At 34.4% G+C, this 19,230-nt stretch overlaps 1 protein-coding gene across 1 annotated transcript in view; it reads right to left on the bottom strand.

Annotated features, from left to right (window-relative positions):
• Nucleotides 1–4,602: 4,602 nt before the first annotated feature.
• Nucleotides 4,603–19,230, bottom strand: part of LOC102690748 (vitellogenin-like) — a 44,728-nt gene continuing 30,100 nt past the window's right edge. Inside the window, exons 19-31 of the mRNA XM_069194523.1 lie at nucleotides 18,525–18,624; nucleotides 17,327–17,599; nucleotides 17,182–17,232; nucleotides 13,934–14,149; nucleotides 12,744–12,889; nucleotides 12,096–12,234; nucleotides 11,505–11,634; nucleotides 9,673–9,853; nucleotides 7,666–7,763; nucleotides 7,002–7,096; nucleotides 6,623–6,779; nucleotides 5,490–5,651; nucleotides 4,603–4,843 (exon numbers count right to left, since the gene is read on the bottom strand). Of these exons, the coding sequence (XP_069050624.1) occupies nucleotides 4,716–4,843; nucleotides 5,490–5,651; nucleotides 6,623–6,779; nucleotides 7,002–7,096; nucleotides 7,666–7,763; nucleotides 9,673–9,853; nucleotides 11,505–11,634; nucleotides 12,096–12,234; nucleotides 12,744–12,889; nucleotides 13,934–14,149; nucleotides 17,182–17,232; nucleotides 17,327–17,599; nucleotides 18,525–18,624 (1,876 nt within the window). The 3' untranslated portion in view covers nucleotides 4,603–4,715. The remainder of the gene's footprint in view (nucleotides 4,844–5,489; nucleotides 5,652–6,622; nucleotides 6,780–7,001; nucleotides 7,097–7,665; nucleotides 7,764–9,672; nucleotides 9,854–11,504; nucleotides 11,635–12,095; nucleotides 12,235–12,743; nucleotides 12,890–13,933; nucleotides 14,150–17,181; nucleotides 17,233–17,326; nucleotides 17,600–18,524; nucleotides 18,625–19,230) is intronic.

The following is a 19,230-nucleotide window of genomic DNA, read 5'->3' on the forward strand; positions in this document are numbered from 1 at the left end:
GACACCCCGGGAGAGCCAAAGTCTGTTGTTTTCTGTGGAAGTGCTGCTTGTGTTAGAAATTCCAAATTTGAGACACGTCTGCTTCCAAAAATACCAAAATTTTAGTGCTAAAAAGATGAGAACAGAGTTGTGGGCGTTTAGTAGTATTTATATGTAGGGGAGCAGAAGTGTGACATTAGAATTTTACCTCATCCCAAATGTTTGTTAAAACCATTAATGGCATAAATCAAAAGGAATTTAAATACTTCAGGCATATGACAGAACATTTTATGGCTAGATGAGACATACAGATGCAGCCATTCAAAATGCGCGGTACAAACCCGCGGTACGGTAAACTACCCACAAGCCACCGCAGGGCACAGCAGGGGGTAAGTGATTGGCTGGCCAAAATGACCGACAGGGGCACTCGTGGTGCATTGGTTGGTAGTGAAAAGATTTAATCATTTAATGTCTTTACTCTGCACATTTTAATCCACTTAGTATTGAATATTTATATGGAATTTTACCACTAAAGGGAAATTTTAGTAGCTGAGCATAAAAAGAAGAGGAGCATAACGCATCTGAAGGTCATAAACGATATTAATTTAGGAACATAAACATTACTGTATGTATGTAAACTGTACTGTGTATGGCTGGTCTTGGTAGTTTAAAGAAAAAATACACACCAGTCTTCCATTTCTCCCTAAACATTTTAAGCATGAAAGTTTTATGAAATGGTACCCAAATATGCGATTGCTGTATAGAATTAATTTTAATTTTTAAAAATTATTTAACACGAAAATTAAGCTGTTTACATCTTCCGCCTGAAAACAGTCACCCATTGCTACCCAGTGCAGAAACACAGCCACTAACTAGCAAAGAGAGGACATTAGCTAGCCAATATGATAAAGAAATAAATGATTATTTTGTTTATTTCTTTTGCACATTTATTTGAACATTTGCATCGATTGTACAAGCACTTGGAAACTGTTCATCAGGCATTTTCTTTTACGCTGCAGGCATTCTCCTGGTCTGGCGCCGGTCTGTGTCTTCTAGGATATAATGCCAGCGAACTCTTGTTTTTATGTCCACTATAACAGACAATCTCCTTTGCTTTTAACTGAGCGATTAATAATTTCCTAAAATGAAAATGATTTACTTTATTTCCCTCACGGGATTAATAAAAGTATCTATCATCTAACTAAACTATGGGACAGAATTCTGGGGTCTCCCCATACCAGAGATTATGTTAGGGCTTCATAATGGTGATTGGCTGACACCATCTGACACCCCTCTGATTGGAGAAAAAAGACATGCTGGTTTACTATACATACTGTACCAAGAAGAGGATTTCTTTCTATTCGAATCGTGTATTTTAAAAGTTTAAGAAGTAAAAACCTTACAGCGTACACAGATTTCTAAACTGATCAGGATCGTTATTTTTGTCTTATGCATAATAATGTTCACCGCTCTGTTCAGCAAATTCATAATAAACTTTATTTTATATAGCGTTTTAAACAAGTAATTAGATTGCTCATAAACCTAATCACATATTCTACATAAACACAGCGTAATTGCTCTCTGAAAATGCTTTTTCTTTTTATTTAGGCTCAGATTTCAACTATAGATTGTATTGTTATAAACTTTCTTGGAAAAATGTCTGTTATGTAAACCATGTTTGCTATTAATTCATTTAGGGTTAGAATATGTTCATTGTCTTCCAATGAAAGAAGGGTTCCTTTCGCCGTAGTCGAATTGACATTAGAAGCTTGCCACGCCCGGACTGTTACACCAACGCATTAGCACGTTAAAGCGATTTCATTGAGGAGCCTAGCTTTCTTAACTAGTAAGTACTGTACTTACTGGGTTTTTGAAGAGGGAGGTGTATTTCGCTGGAAATCTCGCCCCCTTCTACTTTGAAAATACCTGTGAAACCGGTTTAATTCGTCACAGCCAGCACTCCCGCAGAGAGGGGGGTTGTATTTGCAGTGCATCGGTAATACAGAGCCGACCGCTACGCCGCCACGTTAATGTCTAAGCTGGAACACATCAATATTTCTTTAAAAAAAAATCGTTTGCCCAGCCTAACAGTATTGTTGTTATTGTTTTTAACCTGTAAAGCGCTTTGAGGAGCCACCTTTAAAGGCGCCATATACAATAAAGTTCATTATTATTACAATTGTTAATTTGCTGGACACATAGGTGAACATTATTACACAGAAGACAAAGATGGCCATTTACATTGCATTGTGCATTGTGCTGCTGTAATACAGTTTAAAATAATTAAAAGTCTAAACAGTATCAGCTTTATTTATGGGTTTTAAATAAAGGCGATTTAAACGCGGTTTAAATCAATATAAATGTTTATATTGTAACGCATAGGTGACTATTCATTGTTATTAAAATGACTTAAATTCGATCATATTGTGATATTTAGAAATATAAATTTGTTTGGTGCGAGTAAGGTTTTATTTAATCTCTGACTCAGGGAAATGTTTAATTTTTTCAAAGAAATGTTTGTTAAAAAAAATTCATGGCTCCAGCGGGATTCAATCACAGAAAGTGTGACGTGGGAGTCAGGAACCTAACCCACAGCGCCACCGGCAAGGTCACATGCAGAATGCTGAAAAAGCACTATAGAAACATTATCAACAGACAATGTACAGCATGTACTATTCTTGTGTTGCGGTACATGAATATAATTATATTGTTATTAATTTCTTTAGATATGCGATTCCATATTATATTCCCTTTTAATCAAATTCTAAAAGTATGCTTGTTGACTCCGGTATCATGTTAGTTAAAGACTTCGATGCTTAAAATGTTTAGGGAGAAATGGAATACTGGTGTGTATGTTTTCTGTAAAGTACCGAGACCAGCTATATACTGTATATTTAAGTTCCAAAATTAATTTCGTTTATGGCCTTCACACACGTTACTAATGTTCTCTCTTTTATGAGCATGTGAAAGGCATGGTGAATCGATTCTCAAAAATTACTGTACTTTGCATGATTGGAAACAAATGCGTGATTGCGAAATGCTGCGGTGTTACTTTTACAAAGACGGTCAATGAAAAAAAGAATGTGGACCAGGGCAATACTTTTGAGTTTACAGCTTGTCCAAGGTCATTCATTATTAATACTATTAGTAATATCTTCATTAAAGACTTTGATGGCGACAGCTCAAACATGAGAGGTTGAGCTTTATTAGCTCCACCTTGTGGAAATTCCGGATACTATTATTTTACTTGCGGTACTATAGGAGAATTTACTGTAACTCCCGGTAGACTGCGTAGAGCGCACCGCAAAATAATGCGGTATCGCCCGCTCGTTTTGAATGGCTGCATCTGTAGATTTTGATATTACATCTGGTGCATCACCATGTTAACTCCATCCTTACTATTGAGCAAAGAGGTTTTAGCATCATGTTGTAGGAATATGTCTTATTTTTATGGTTTAAGGAAGTTTGTTGTAAGAAAGTAGTAGGGAAAAATGGATGATACACAGTACAAGAAAGAGACAAGAGAGTGTGGATGAGTTACTCATGAATTATAAACTGGGTAGGAAATTGACTTTTCAGTGGGACAATGACCTGAAACAAGGCCAAAGCAAGACTGAAGAGGTCTAGCAATAAGCCAGTGAATGTTCTTGAGTAGTCAAGTGAAAATCCTGACATCCAAAAGAAAATGAATGGTGACTCTTGACATTTGTAAATCATTAAATCTTCTCCAGAAACCTGCAGTATTTTTTTCAGATAATATTGAAAAATACTTCAGTATTTAACTATACAAAATTCGTAGAGATCTGTCCAAAAATATTAATGGTGCTATATCAACACAGGGGCTGAATACCTATGCCATCAGTGATGTTTTTCTGTGAACATCTTTGCAGGTTCTTGCTGACATTCAACATATTTCTTAACTTATAACTGTTTTGTGTTTAATTATTATAGTGAATTAAATAGTGTCATTAAAATCAGATGGGAACATTAAAATTGATTGGTCATTTTGCATTTATATTTGTATACAGACTCTATGGTGACAAAAAGACTTGACTGTACATGGGTTTTGAAGTTAAGAGGACAGTAATCTTTTGTATAATGATTCCTTGTGTTAGCTATGTCAGCTATGTTACATTGACTTCCTCAAAGCAAATTCAAGCCCTTAAGGTAGAAAAAAAAATCAGGTTCTATAGGCTGGTTTAAAATCTCAACTTGGGACCCTGGGAAAAAATAAATTTGAACAAAAGAACATTAGAAATAAGTGTTTCCCTGTGAAAACTAATTCCCTGTGGTTTAAGTCTAGATTAAACATCCCTGCTGTTAATTACTCTTGCTGTAAAGCTGCTGAAAATCTGCTTATAGCTGCTGAACATAAATTAACCTCCATGTGGATGGTAGTCAACTTTATACCAAAATAATGTATGTATGATATAATCTGCATTGAAAATTGAATTTCAAATTTTCTTCCTTGTTTTTTACTGATTCATATTTTATTCATCTTTATCAAGAGGTTCACCAATTTCTTAAAAGGGTGAGATTGTTTTTTTTTTAAATCAGAAATTGCTTGTGTAGTGTATATTGGCTGGGTATTTCAAGAATATAAAGAAGAAAAAATGCTGTGGTAAAATCATTTTTATTAAATAATTATTTTTTCACTATGATTTAAAAATGATTTGTTAAATGATATTAAATGGAGGGCTTGATTGTGACAAGTAGACATTTTCATTTTAAACTAATCAAATTCCATCTGATTTGCATGTTGTAGGTGGGCAAAAACAGGCAGTGTGAGCTTGCACTGTGATTTGGGTGTTCTCAGTTTTCCTTGAAAGTCCAGACTGACTCTTCACATTGCCGGAAGTGGACTCTGTAAAATCAAAGATTTATTCAAATTAGATTTGACCCTGAAATGATTTTATGCAGGCATTTGTTTTGTATTTCAATTGATTTTACTTCATGTGTCTACGTTAGCTTCTTTTACTCTGTTTTCTGGATGTTTTCTCTTGAGTCTGATTACCCTTGTGCAACATTTTTAAAATGAAAAAAAAAAACAGATAAAGCTGCGCAACAAACTAAAGAACAGTTTATCAACAAATTAAAGAACACTAAACTCAAAATGTGCAACTTGTGTCTTTTCCTGGAATTACTTTCAACACGGAGGTTCATAACATCTGTTACTCTAAACAGAGATCTTCCTGTGTGATCACATGCTGTTTAGATGTTCAGTATTTTGCAAGGTAAAATTGGATGTATTTGTGTATCTGTGTTACAATAAACATGCATCCCATTTAAGGTGCAGTCCTGACTTGTACACTATACTTCCACTGCAGGCTCTAGGCCTCAGGTTTACCTAGAAGAAGCTTTTTGATAATGTATGGATTCTGAATATGCACAGTGTATAGGTTTCTATTTTAAAACTTATTTTAGTAACTCTCATAAGGCTTCCCATAATTTTGAGTTAGTATTCCCAAATTTTGATCCCTGAGTATGAGTTATACTCTTCCATTACTTACCTGTTGGTATACAATTAAATCCAACTGATACAGGTGTTGTTTCTAATGGAGAACAGTCTGATCTGCAGTGGAGAATTGGCTCCACCGAGTGGCAGCTTGATTCCTCTCCCATTATACTGATATGCTTTTGCAATGTCACAAACTCCCGTTGCAAGGTACAAGCTGCAGGAAGACATTTACAGATCTATAAAATGATGCATAATGTTTGCCTGACTGATTCTAAGTTTGCAAAGTGCTGTTTATTGATGGTGGCAAATCAACAAAACATATAGACTGCAGCAAGAACTGCTTAGCAATAATACTAAACCACATAAGAACATTGGAATTGTTGCAAAAGGGAGGAGGTAATTTAGTCCACCTTACTTGTTTGGTAGTCCAGTAGCTAAATGATTCTACAATTTGTCCTGTCACTTCTTTGAAGAAGCCTGGAATTTGAACCTGAACCACCTGACTTGCAAGCCTGTTCCAGATACTCATAACTCCTTGTCAATTTCCCTTCAGGTTCCAATTATGATTATGTGTCTTTGTTTCATTACTGAAAATAATACTGTCCCCTTGAATAACCCAAACTACTGTATGCTCCTTAGCATTTTATAAAATCACCTCACAGTTACCTTTGTTTTAGACTGAAGAGTTTTAATCTGTATATGGCAATCGCCTGAGTGCTCTTTTTTCAACTTATTTTAAAACTATTTTATACTGTATGTCTTGTGATGTGGTCATTTAAACTAAGTACAATATTCTAGAAGTCTTAATAATGTGTTGGGAAGCTTCTGCATATCTTCCCTCAGTTCTACATATTCGTATTGCTAATTTATATTGCCTTCATCAAGAAATAGACGTTTTAGTATATATAACGGTATATACTGTATATAAAAACCTAAATTACTTTCATGAGTAGCTTGTGGAATCACAGAATCACAAGTTAAGTCCCTTACTGTAGTTTCTGTGAAGCAATTCGTCACTCCTTATATTTTTATATTCCTTACAATTTTAACTAGTTCATCATGTTTATTGTACCAAAGTAAAAAGTGTTATTTATCATGGTTCTGCAGTTAGCACACAAGTTAACAGCTTTTTATCTTAATCCATTTTTAAAACAGGAAAAGTCCAAGAAAACCAAGTCTCACCACCTGAGCAGGGTTCTTCATGAAGCATCCAAGAGTGCACAAAACTGCTTGGACTTTTTGCTGTGTACAAATTTGGCATTCTAAATTCTGTGCGATCCTCTCCATCTGCCTGTCCGCACAGGCCACACATTTTTCCTTTCATCCAGGATTCGATTACAACCTGAATGAGAAGAATACCATAAAGCACCAATGCAAATACTCTTTTGACTATAAACAACTGGTGTCACCTATCCCAATGACTCATTTAATTTATTCAGATTATTTATTTTCTTAGAAGAATAAAACTTGTTGTGGATCCACTTAAAGATATACAAATTACTCCATTAAAATTACAAAAGGAATAAACTAGTTTTAATAAGACTCCAAATATATTACATTTTACCTTCATTATTTCCCCATTCAGATATAATCTGTCAAGTCCAAGTTCTGGTGCTTCTATCAAAACATCACCTTCAATGGTGTTGATAAGTAATGTTCCTTTAAAAAACAGATTGCCAGTTCATGAGTACTATGGTTATAGACCGTGATGGTTAATATTGTGTGGATAAGAAAATTTCAGACTGATTTCAAAACATTTCAGACAGTCCTTTTAAATATTTGTTAATAGCACAGTAATGTTCCTGGCTCTTAACTTTATGTTGAATCTGTTATTTTGATGGAAAATGTTTCTTGTGATATTGTGGAACATAGAAACTTCATATTTTAAGAACATTATCTGCTGATCAAAAGTATGGTTTATTAGACAAATTTTAACTAAGCTAAGGAATTATTTTTAACTCATACAATTTATAAAATACAATTGTCACATATGGTAAAATGTTTTAATTAAAAGTCATCATTCAGATTGTCAACATGACCTGCAATAAATGCATCTGAATTAAATATTAAATATTTCCTCACATTTTCCACCTATGATTCTACGTTTTTATAACAAAAGCAGGACCATGGCTGGCAATTGTGTCAGCTTAGCTGTAATAATATAAATTCAGATTTTTTATTGCTCATTGTTTTATTGAAATCTTATTATTATTCCATCTTTTATATACCTGAGGGGTCTTTAAATGGCAGGCTAGAAAGTGTCAGGCCAGCATTGTTAAATCTTAGGAAAGGGTCTCTACCAGCTTCATGGTGAATGATTAGATTCCTGAAAGAAAAAATAACATTTTTTGCCAACATATTGCATGAATGTGTAACTGCCAGCATACTACATAACAATGTTACTACATAAGAAGTTTATGGTTACTTAAAAGGGTACCTTGTAAAATAGAGCAAAAATACTATATTTATATAGTATAAATAGTATATATTTATACACATTTAATATAATATTGTTTATTAATATACATGTTTTAGCTAGAATTATGGGCCCATCTAGAAATCATACTCAAATAGAATCAAGAAATAAAGCATACATTGATGATTCAAATGTAAGATTATTATCCACTTCAAAACATAGCAGAATATTTTTTTGTTGGCATTTTAATGCAAAAGTTCGGCATAATACTTTAGGCATTATGTCATATACTGTAACTGAAGTAATGTATCACTGACTACTTCTGTTTGCACTCTGGTATTTCAGATTCTTGTCATGTTAATTCAATAACATGTCAAGTGGGATGATTGACTCAGCTGCTGCCCTGCTCCATATTTTTATATTTCCCATTCATTACAAGGTCTTCAGAAATTCACAAAAAAAATTCTGGTGGTCTCAGAATTTTGATTTGTATTGTAAAAAGTGTATATAAAATGGCAAAGAACAGTATATCTTAACAGAGACACATGATATGTCTACAGCACATACTGCATGGTATACTATAAATAAGGACCTAAATATAAAATGAGAAAGAGCAGTGATGTGAAAAATGTGGCTTTATGTCTAGTTATCTGAATATAGAATGTTCAATGCTTTCAGTTCAAGTTTGTTCCACACATTCTGAGCAATGATGAATATGTAGTCTGAAGCTGAAACGATAGATTATTCAAATCTTACTGGAAGAAAGATTATGATGTAAGTAATCAGAAAAAACTTCAACCAAAATAACCACCTGTAACTTTTGAGACAAAAACAAACATCCGTTTAATTTGGGAAGAAGTTAAAGACTTACATCAATATTGTGTTTGTGTTAATTATGTGTTGATTATTCTTTGATATTCCTGACCACAGTTATTTGAATGTTTCATGCTGTTATCTAAACTACTCTCTAGCACTATATGTTCCCTTCAGAAGATTTATCATTGATTTTAACTAAACGTTAAATGTGGATTTTAATTAAGAGATCATCCTACTCTAACACCTCTAGCAACATAAAATAAGATAATTATTATTATTAATAATAATAATATAATAATAATTTCTATACTTATATAGAGCTTTTCTGGACACTCCACTCAAAGCGCTTTACAGGTAATGGGGACTCCCCTCCACCACCACCAATGTGCAGCATCCACCTGGATGATGCGACGGCAGCCATAGTGCGCCAGAACGCTCACCACACATCAGCTATCAGTGGGGAGGAGAGCAGAGTACTGTAGCCAATTCATATAGGGGGATTATTAGGAGGCCATGATTGGTAAGGGCCAATGGGAAATTTGGCCAGGTTACACCCCTACTCTTTTCGAGAAACGCCCTGGGATTTTTAATGAGAGTCAGGACCTCGGTTTTACATCTCATCCGAAGGACGGCGCCTGTTTTACAGTATAGTGTCCCTGTCACTATACTGGGGCATTAGGACCCACATGGACCGCAGGGTGAGCGCCCCCTTCTGGCCTCACTAACACCTCTTCCAGCAGCAACCATAGTTTTTCATACTGCAAGTGGAATTATAATACTTCTTCATGGATACAAAGTTGACTCCAAAGCACAAGACTGTTATTTGTTAATTTTAAACATATTTATTACAATATTTAGTTGAATAGATTGTGGTACACAGTATGTTTGTTATTTTATAGATAGTGATTGAAATGAAAATGAAATAATTCTTTACAAGATCTATAATGCTAGATCAATGTATAAAAACCTCAATATAATGACAATGAATGTAATATTCACTCACCCAAGAGGTGTTCTAATGTAAACTTCTTTTTTGTTGGATGCTTCTTCTTTCATCAGCACCACAAACTTGAGTTCACTGGTGCAGTCCTGAGCTAGTACATGGTAACAAGCTTTGGGCAATGCTGATGTGAACCTAACATTGTTAAATGTTATAAAATTCCTTCCTGCAACAGAACATTGAGCTGCAGAAAAAAAAAATCAAATATTATTGAGAGTTGGCACCTTAGGAATGAGAATTTGCATGATTAATCAACAACTCAGAAGGTTTGGACAAGTTTAGGATGAAGTTTAAGGTGTTCAAATCAAAATTTACTCAGATTTCACACTTGAAGTCACCTCAGATTAAGCAAAGGAATTAGCATGTTCATTATTTAAAAAGTGTAAAAGTATATGGAAAAATGTGTACTGTATATGTCATAGAGTAACAGAAGCGTGAGTAGAACAGTCTAGGGGGCATCATTTACTTGAGTTATGCATATAATGGCCATTCAGTGGGTCCTGATATCAATAAAGAGTTGTTTTTTGTTTTGTGTCTCTAAGTGTTTTCTAGCACAAACAGTACTACAGACATCACTCATCACAATTTAAGTGGCACACCGTTCACATAGGTGCCTATTACTATGAGGGGCAATACAATACTGTAAGAGACAACACAATAGATGTGTCAGAGTGTTATGCATGTTGGGGTTGAACCTGGACCAGAGGGAATAAAAAGAAAAGACAAGTGGAATGAGGAACTGTGCACTGTGACCCAGCAATCTGCATACAGTTGGTTCTGCAATAGCACCCAGAATGTTAAGTTTGCCTGCCTCCCATGATCACCCTGAAGCTTTCTTTGGGACTTTATATATAAAGTGGCTTTTTTTTGTTATAACCAGGAACAGAGACTGGACTGTGCAGCCTGCAAAGAGAACTCGTCAGGGTTTTTTTTGTGATAATGGTGTTTTTTTAGTGTGTCCCTTGTGAATTCTTGTTCTATTGTTCTTTTGTTTGAAGTAGATATTTATATCTTATGGTATTTGTTAGTCTATTAGTATCTATTAGAAACTTCAAATATTACATATACCTGTCTTGAGTTATGCATATAATAGCCTTTTAATGGATTCTGATGGCTATGATGTGTTGTTTTTAGTTAATCCACTAGATGCTCTAGGGGTTAATACAGGCTGTACAGTTAGGAAGGACCTAGCATTTGTAAAACTGCTAAGTCATGTAGTTGGCTTAAATACCTGCAAATTGTCACACACATGCTGTATATAGTATTTCAATTGGTGTTTCAACTGAAATTTCAGTTGAGAGAAGGTTGGTGGGCATTGGGAGATGGAGAGTAAGAGAATGATTACATCAGTCTTTCTGGAGTTTGGGTGAAAGGGTGCTGATAGAGAAATGGATTGTAGGAGAAAGTTTGGAGTTTGAGTAAGCTGGATTGGACTTGATGGGAACTCTCGGGTGTTGTGTACTCTTAGCAGGCAGAAGAAGAAGGGAGCCTTAGAGATTTTGAAAGTTAAGGTCTGTTTCTTGCAAGAGTGATACCACTAAATGATCATGATGGTATGAATCAAAATGAATTATGCAAGTGGAAAGCTAGAATCATGGTATTTATATGTAGGTAGGCTGAAGTGGATGAGCATGTGGCCTTCCCCATAGCTCTGTTTACATGTATTTATTGCATATGTAGAGATACAAGATCTTGTAGAGATTAAAGATCTCTCCAAGCCCATTGATTCTCATTTCACCTCTGATGGCCATGACCACTCTAATCTCTCCGTCTGTGTTCTCAAAGATGGTTTTCCGAGCTCATGCATCAGAAAGACTACTGAAACCATATTTTACCTTTCATTCCGTGCAAAATTAAAGAAGGCAGGTCATTAAGAGCACTTTGGACAGTATTCTTCTGCATATTTGACAGACCATTAACAGGTATATCCACAGGAATTGGGATACCTTGCTGATAAAGAGTTAGCTAGAATGAAGAAACATTTTATAAATTATGTATGGAAACAAATTGAGGAGTTGGTTTCTTTTAAAACACAAATCAATAATGCTAATTACTTGTAATAAAACATTTTCTGCACTTTAAAACTAAAGAGAAGCTTTTAATTTTTAGCCTTCAGCTAATCTTCATAGAGAAGCAGATTTATTATAAAAAATGAAGAATGCAATAATCTTTGCATTAATAAGTATTGACATCCTCCATTTCCAGTAATTTTATTCAATAAAATGCAACAAATATTAACAATGATTGTAATTTATAAATTTAGGAAACATTTTATAGTGTTCTCTAGTTAAAAAAATAAATGTACTGTAAGTTTTTAAAAGTAAAAATTAATTACATAAGTTTAAATTACTTTAGTTAATTTAATGATGAATCAATCATTCACTTAATACATAGCATTTAAGGGGTTATGCTGAAAATGAATTTACCTTTGGAGCCTTGATTATTGTGTCAATAGTACTTGAAGATGTTGCTTTAATGGTTATAGAAATTTGATGGTGAGGATTTTGCTGATGTTTCTCAAAAAATCCTAAATATAAGGCAATGCCTGGAACATATTCAGCAAGCCTGTTTATGTAAAACGACAGAAGTACAATACATTGATTATAAATACAACTTTAATCTGCCAATGTAGCACAAATGTGTGTTTTTATTTTTCTTATACCATTCATGATTGTATAGCATTTATGTTTAGGAATGAATTGCAGATTACAGTGGCAGTGCCTTTTATCTATGACTGCAAATACATACTTTAAATAGGTAATGTTTCAATTTGAATAAGTGAAAGAAAAAACGTGAACTAGAAGGTTAGTAGTTTATATAAAAACCTATACAATTAGGTATACACAATATTTTCATGTATTATATGGTTACATTTAGAAAATATAACATGTTGATTACATATTTGCATTAAAAATAGTAATACAGTAAATCAAAAGCTTTGAACATTTTCAGGTTGATTTTAGCCCACAGATTTAAAGAAAAGTTCTATTTTATAGACCAAAAAACAATTAGATTAACTGCATGGCATTTCTGTGCAGTCTGAACAATTGTATAAGCCATTAAAACAGTTTTACCTTTCTAAATTGTTTTTCATGTGTCTTGGTATCTTTCCCCATTGAAACTTGAACTGCAAGGCCAGGTGTGAAGCTGATTTATCCAGAACTTCAGCCTTTGTGGCAATCTTGTAGTTCTCACAGTCTTCTCCCCAACTGAGCACCATCTAGATTATTTAAAAAAAGTTAATAACAACTGTAGGTGTGTTAGAGTTTCCACTGTTACACGACAGAGTCTAGGCACAACTTTAGAGACTGAATTGGTAAAATTAGAGACTGAAAGAGTATACAGCACATGGATCAGATTGAGTCTTGATGTAGCATATGCCTTATGTCCAGTGCTTAGACAAAGTCTAACATTTAATGTAATAATTCATGAGATCATAAGACAGGATGTTCCTTACTTTAAAAATGTATGTACTTATTTGTTACTTTAATTTCACCTCATGGAACAGATGAATCTGTTATAATTCAAGCTGCTACAATTCAAGTTAATCAAATTCCCATTTTCTCCAAAAAGAGGAAAGATTTCCAAATGAATGTCCTAATCTGACTGACATTTTTTAGATTAATATTTTAATCTAAAAAAAGAAGAATATGAGGGAATCTTATTTAATTATTCTGAATTTTCAAAGGTACTGACAAAGTCAGCTCAATCTTCTTCTGTTGAAACCTGTAACCTGGCTCATTTCAAGAATCAAAGAAAGAGCTAAATCAGCCGACTTGGGTTCATATCATTTGCAAAAGTTGCTCTCATGTTTTTGTGACACGTGTTTTTATCATAAAATATACACACTGTCAGTATATACAATTATTGTTTAAACCAAACCAATGTCTTAAACTAATCATGTAATCTTTCAGCACCAATTATGGGTTCATGACCTAATCCTCCTGGTTATTTTTGTCTCTGCACCCAGTATTGACTTTTAAGCTATTGACATCTAGTATTATTTCTAAATTACTGGGATTAAAATCTTCCATATTCAAGTAGAAATTTGAATTTAATCTGCATCTCTACAGTGATAGAATACATGGTCGATCAATGGCAGTGTGAAGTTTGTACAGTGGTTGAAGCCTTAACAATATACTATACATCACAGAAAAAGTATTTAAGTCTAATAGATCCCAGCTGAATAACATTAAAATGAAAACTGAAAGGTTTTTTTTTAATTTGAGATGCTGATGTATATAATTGATCTTATACAAATTACCATTGTTTTTTCATGAGATTTCTCCACTCCAGCATCAACACACATCTTCCATTTACTTTCTTCATTAATTTCAGACACCAACAGTTGCATTTTGTTTTTTGGGGTAGTAGGGGATAGATATGCAGTTGCTTCATATCCTTGAGACATGCCATCACTTCGTACTGCTTCAGCCATGGCAGTCACAAAAGGAGACATAGAGTCATCTATTAGCCTGGCCTTAAAAAGAGAAAAGTGTTTATAATTAATTTTAACATTTTTAGTTAAAAAAATCAAAATCCTCTTTGAATTTTTCAATTTTTTTCACTACATGACTTGACATTCCAAACAAGTGTAAAAGTATCCTGCTATTCCACTGAATTGCAGTTAAGCATGAAATAACCATAAAACGGAGTGTATATATATATCTCATTTCACCTCTGCAGACACGACAACTCTAATCTCTCTGTCTGTGTTCTCAAAGACGGTTTTCTGAACTCATACATCAGAAAGACTACCGAAACCAAAATTATCCTGCAGCTAAGATCACACCTTCCCCCTTCTCTTAACGACAGACTACTCTTCTTCTAAATTTTCTCCATTCATTGGAAGTTTCATTTCACACATCTCTACACCTATTCTGACTTCACACCTCTTGACTGGCCTCTCTTTCTGTCCTCTGCTCCCGCCTCTCACTCCTCCTCCCTCCCAGCCTTTGTTCTCCCGCTACATTACCTTTGCCTACTGCCTTTTCTCTCTCACACCTGAAGAAGGCTCCACGGCCGAAACTTTGTGTTTTCTTTCTTCTTTTTTTCAGCATGGAATAAATCTATTACTTGTTCCTTTGCAGCCTACGCATGCTGACGCAGCTACCCACCTGAACTATATATACACATTACTGTATATTAATTAAGATCATAAAAGTAATAATAAACTTTATTTTATACAGCACCTTTAAAGGTGGCTTCTCAAAGTGCTTTATGGAATGAGAACAAGAATAAATTAAAAGAATACACAAGATAAAACACAATTACAATACAGAGAGGAGACCTTAGATGGTGTTACTAGGAAAAGCAGAGGGCTGAAGAATGGAACCAGTTAAGTAAAAGCTCTTCTAAAGACGAAGGTTTTGAGTCTAGATTTGAAAGAGTTTATAGAAGGTGACTATCTGATATCCTTGGGCAGAGAGTTCCAGAGCTCACAGTTAGTGATAGCATAGGGCATAGCCTAGCGATATTTCTGAGGTGCAAAAAAGATTTTTGACAATATGCTGCACATGTGGGTCGAATGTTAAGCCAGGGTCGAATATCACCCCAAGGTTTTTTAATTTAGACTGAAGCTCAAATACAGAACCATCTACAGATAGGGTTACAGCATTGGCTTTACAAAGTTGATGGGGGGTGCCAATAAGCATGTCTTGTCACAATTAAGATGAAGGAAATTTTGAGTCATCCAAATGTTTTATGTCAGAGAGGCAATTAGATAGAATAGAGACAGCCACATCAGTGTCAGGTTTGGTATTGGTGTATATTTGAGTATCATCAGTGTAGAAATGATAGCTGAGGCCATATGATCTTAAAAGCTGATCAAGTGGAAACATGTAAATGATGAAGAGCAAGGAGCCCAGTATTGAGCCCTGAGGAACATCAGATTAAACAAAACCAATTTCAGACCTATACCCATTAAGAGAGACAAAGTGCGATCAGTGATGTAAGAAGTAAGAGCAGTATAAGAAACTCCAAACACAGTCTTAAGACGAGAAAGTAAGATGTCATGGTCAACAGTGTCAAAAGCAGCACTGAGATCAAGAAGGATGAGTATAGAAAGAGAACCAGATTCAGTAGTTATTAGAAGATCATTAGTGACTTTGATCAGGGCAGTTTCTGTGCGGTGAAGTAGACAGAATCCAGATTGGAGGGGTTCAAAAAGGTTTGAAATGTGACAGCAGATTCTAGAATTTTTGCAAGAAAGGGTAAGTTGGAGATGGGGTGAAAATTGTTAAGATTGTTGAGAGCCATGTTAGGCTTTTTTAGCATGGGAGTAATGGCAGCAGTTTTGAGGACTGGTGGTACAATGCCAGTGCTCAAGGAAATGCCAGTGCTCAAAGATTATTTGAAGCTAGTCTGATCAATGCGCTATATATGAGCAGGGGAACCTGTAAGGATTCTTCAATGAAGAGATATGTGGATCCTGTGCAGATGCAGGAGTAGGTACTGTAGGTGAGGTAGGTGAACAATCTGGAACGTCAGGCGAGATTGTGGTCGAAAAGGAGAAAGGTGGTTTGAAATCCAGGAAGTACAAATGGAGGCAAACAATCCAAATTGCAAGCCGAGGTCCAAGGTCGAGAGGCAAAAGGGGAGTCCAGTATCCAGAAGAATGCAAAGTTCAGAATAAATGCCAAGTAGAGCTCTAAAAGAGTAGACTCAATACCGAGCATCAAGAAGGGGCTTAAATACTGCTGCCTGCCACATGGTAGGGCATGTGGTGCTGAGTTAACATGTGCGGCAGCGCTTGTAATTATTGCTGGTCTGGGGAGGTTGGCAGTCGTGACAGAACCTTAATGTTAAATCTCAGTTTTACAAAATACTGAAGTTGGAGGTTATAAAGTATGTTGTTGATGAATATATACCAAATAAATTATCTTTTTTACTGTCTATTGTGTTAAATAGTTTGTTAAAAGCTTATTGTGTGAACAAGAACAATATGAGATCTGATAATTATTTTCTTATATTTTATATTTTTTTACTCTACTGAAGACCAGGCTCCACACAGTGGCTGATAGAGGTTCTTTTATAGATCCACATCTTTGAAACTGTTTGCTCAAATCCATTATAGATTTTGCTAATATTATTTTTTTAATTCACTTAAATATTATAACTATAGCTTTTAAAATCGAATTCAGTTTTACTCATGTTTTTAATAAGTAAATTTACTATGCTCTTTGCTTCAGTTATGTGTATTAGACATGTACAGTGCACAGTTTTTGTGAAGATCAGATAAATAAAATGTATTATTTGTATGTTTTATTTGGGGAAATATATATGTCCAAATTGATAAAAATGTATACTTTTAAATAAGTTACATTGAAACATTGCATTATATCATTATCATATGCTATATACTGTATATAGATTATGCTGTGGCTTTATCATATCATTATAAATATTTTAAGTTTGAAAGCTTCACTGTTTCTTTGAATGCTATGACTTAATAGAATGAATTTATGCAGAATTTAGATCTAAACATATGTTAGATCATATAATATACAGTACCTTCTGAAACTTGGATACACCGAGTAAGTCTTCCAAGACGTCAGGTATACTCTACAATGAAAAAGTGGGTCATGAGTTTGATGGGTGTAACGAAGAGCTCAATTGGTACCAAAACACATGACTTAATGGCCAGAGAATAACATACCAGTTCCTGTGAGGAGGAGCTTGAGGACTGATTGCTATTCCAGCGACTTTCTAGGACCCTGCTGCTTCTCCAGTCTGGATTACCTCTTCCACGTCTCCTCTTCGAATTGGAGGAAGAACTGGATGAGGAAGAGGTGGAGGATGAACTGGATGCAGAGGGATTGCTTTTAGACCATTGCACTCTTCTGTGTCCCTGGTGTCCTTTTTCGTTGGATGTGCTGCCACTAGAAGAGCTAGATGACGACCCCGTGATTGAAGTAGCATTTGATTCCTTCTGGTAATCAAAAACATGATAAGAAGACATGTTTGTTTACAAAATATAGAACTGTACCTATTTAGTGAAGACAAAAGTATTGTCCCATTCATTTGAATTATAATTTGAATGGATTAAAATTAGTTTTAAAAGTAGTCAAACTAAACTAAAATAGTAAACTATTTTAATATACAGTAGCTTTAACGAATGTGCTGCTTCCAATTTTTGCGTAATGTAAATTTATGATAACAAACTAGCTGTGTTCTCTTAATTACTTTCTGAAAAAAATAATAAAAAAAATGCATACAAATCACAGTAAAATACCTTATGATATTTAAATCCTTCAGTTCGCATGAAATGCATAACTGTGTCTTTTTCAGATCCTGCTTTTATTGAGAATATTATTTTCTGAATATCTACTGCTGTTTGAGCTGTGAAAGAATTAGACAAGAATTGTAAGTTAAGACATAAAAATATATAACATATATAATATATAACAGTATGTCAATATTGCTTTCATAAAATCAAAAAGACAACAAAACAGCCATCAAAGTGATGCATTTTTCACTTAATATGAATTGTCATTTTACTTTGGTTAGACCTTTAATATAATTTACTGTAGCTTTTGAAAAAGTGAGCCTTCTCTTGAACTGATAGAGAAATAGATCAGATTCATCAGACCATTTTACATTTTCTCTCAGTGATTATAATAGTATTAAAAAAACAAACATAAAATACCCCTAAAAATCACCCAGGTATTCAAGGGCTTGAAATTTTTCAACTGCTCCTCAACACGAAAAAACAATGATTAAATATATTGTTCAAATACCTGGCTTAACAGTAAGTTTTGCATAAGTATCCCCAAGAAAATGATAGAGTGGACAATCCCTGAGAAATATGGCATTTGCCACTTTTGTGTCAATGCAGACCTCAATTCCAAAGTTACGTGACTTAGCACACAAATGCTGCAGTTGTGGTGAAACTTTGTTCTGGTCTCCAGCATTTCTGTTCTCTTGCGATAGGAGCTCAGCAGAAATGCTTCCCTTCTGAGCATAAAGAAGAAAGGTGGTATTAAGTATTGCAGATGTAATTGAAATGGTTCCTAGTGCACAATGTAATAAGCATCATAACATAAGAAACATTTTTTATAATATGGTGCAAAACTTGTCTTTTGTAAATAGTTGAGCTAATTACTTCAACATAATTGTAGGGGTTAACCTTTGCAAATATAAAAATAAAAAGGGTGCAGCTATCTAAATTCTTACAAGTCATTCTTTGTTTGTGTGTGATAAAGCACACAATGTTTACAAGAAAATGTAAAAATCTCCTTGAAGAGTATCACTGCGGCCACAGTGTCCAATGTTAAAGCATCAAATATTAACAACCATATTACATAGGTGAATCTTAACTGCACATACAGTACTGTACATAGTGATATGACTTGTAAATAAAATGACACTAAATAACCACAATTCTTTAAAATTATGATAAGCTAAGCACTCATCTCATATAATGTTTTAGATAATAGAGACATTTGGCATATTACATGTTATTAAATTCACTTCTCAGGACATTTGTCACAACTTTGATACAACTGAATTCTTTTTTTTTTGCATATTTGAAAGCACATTTTCAGATCATAAAGGAAATGT

Source organism: Lepisosteus oculatus, chromosome 9, assembly GCF_040954835.1.
Source record: "Lepisosteus oculatus isolate fLepOcu1 chromosome 9, fLepOcu1.hap2, whole genome shotgun sequence".
Classification (NCBI taxonomy): domain Eukaryota; kingdom Metazoa; phylum Chordata; class Actinopteri; order Semionotiformes; family Lepisosteidae; genus Lepisosteus; species Lepisosteus oculatus.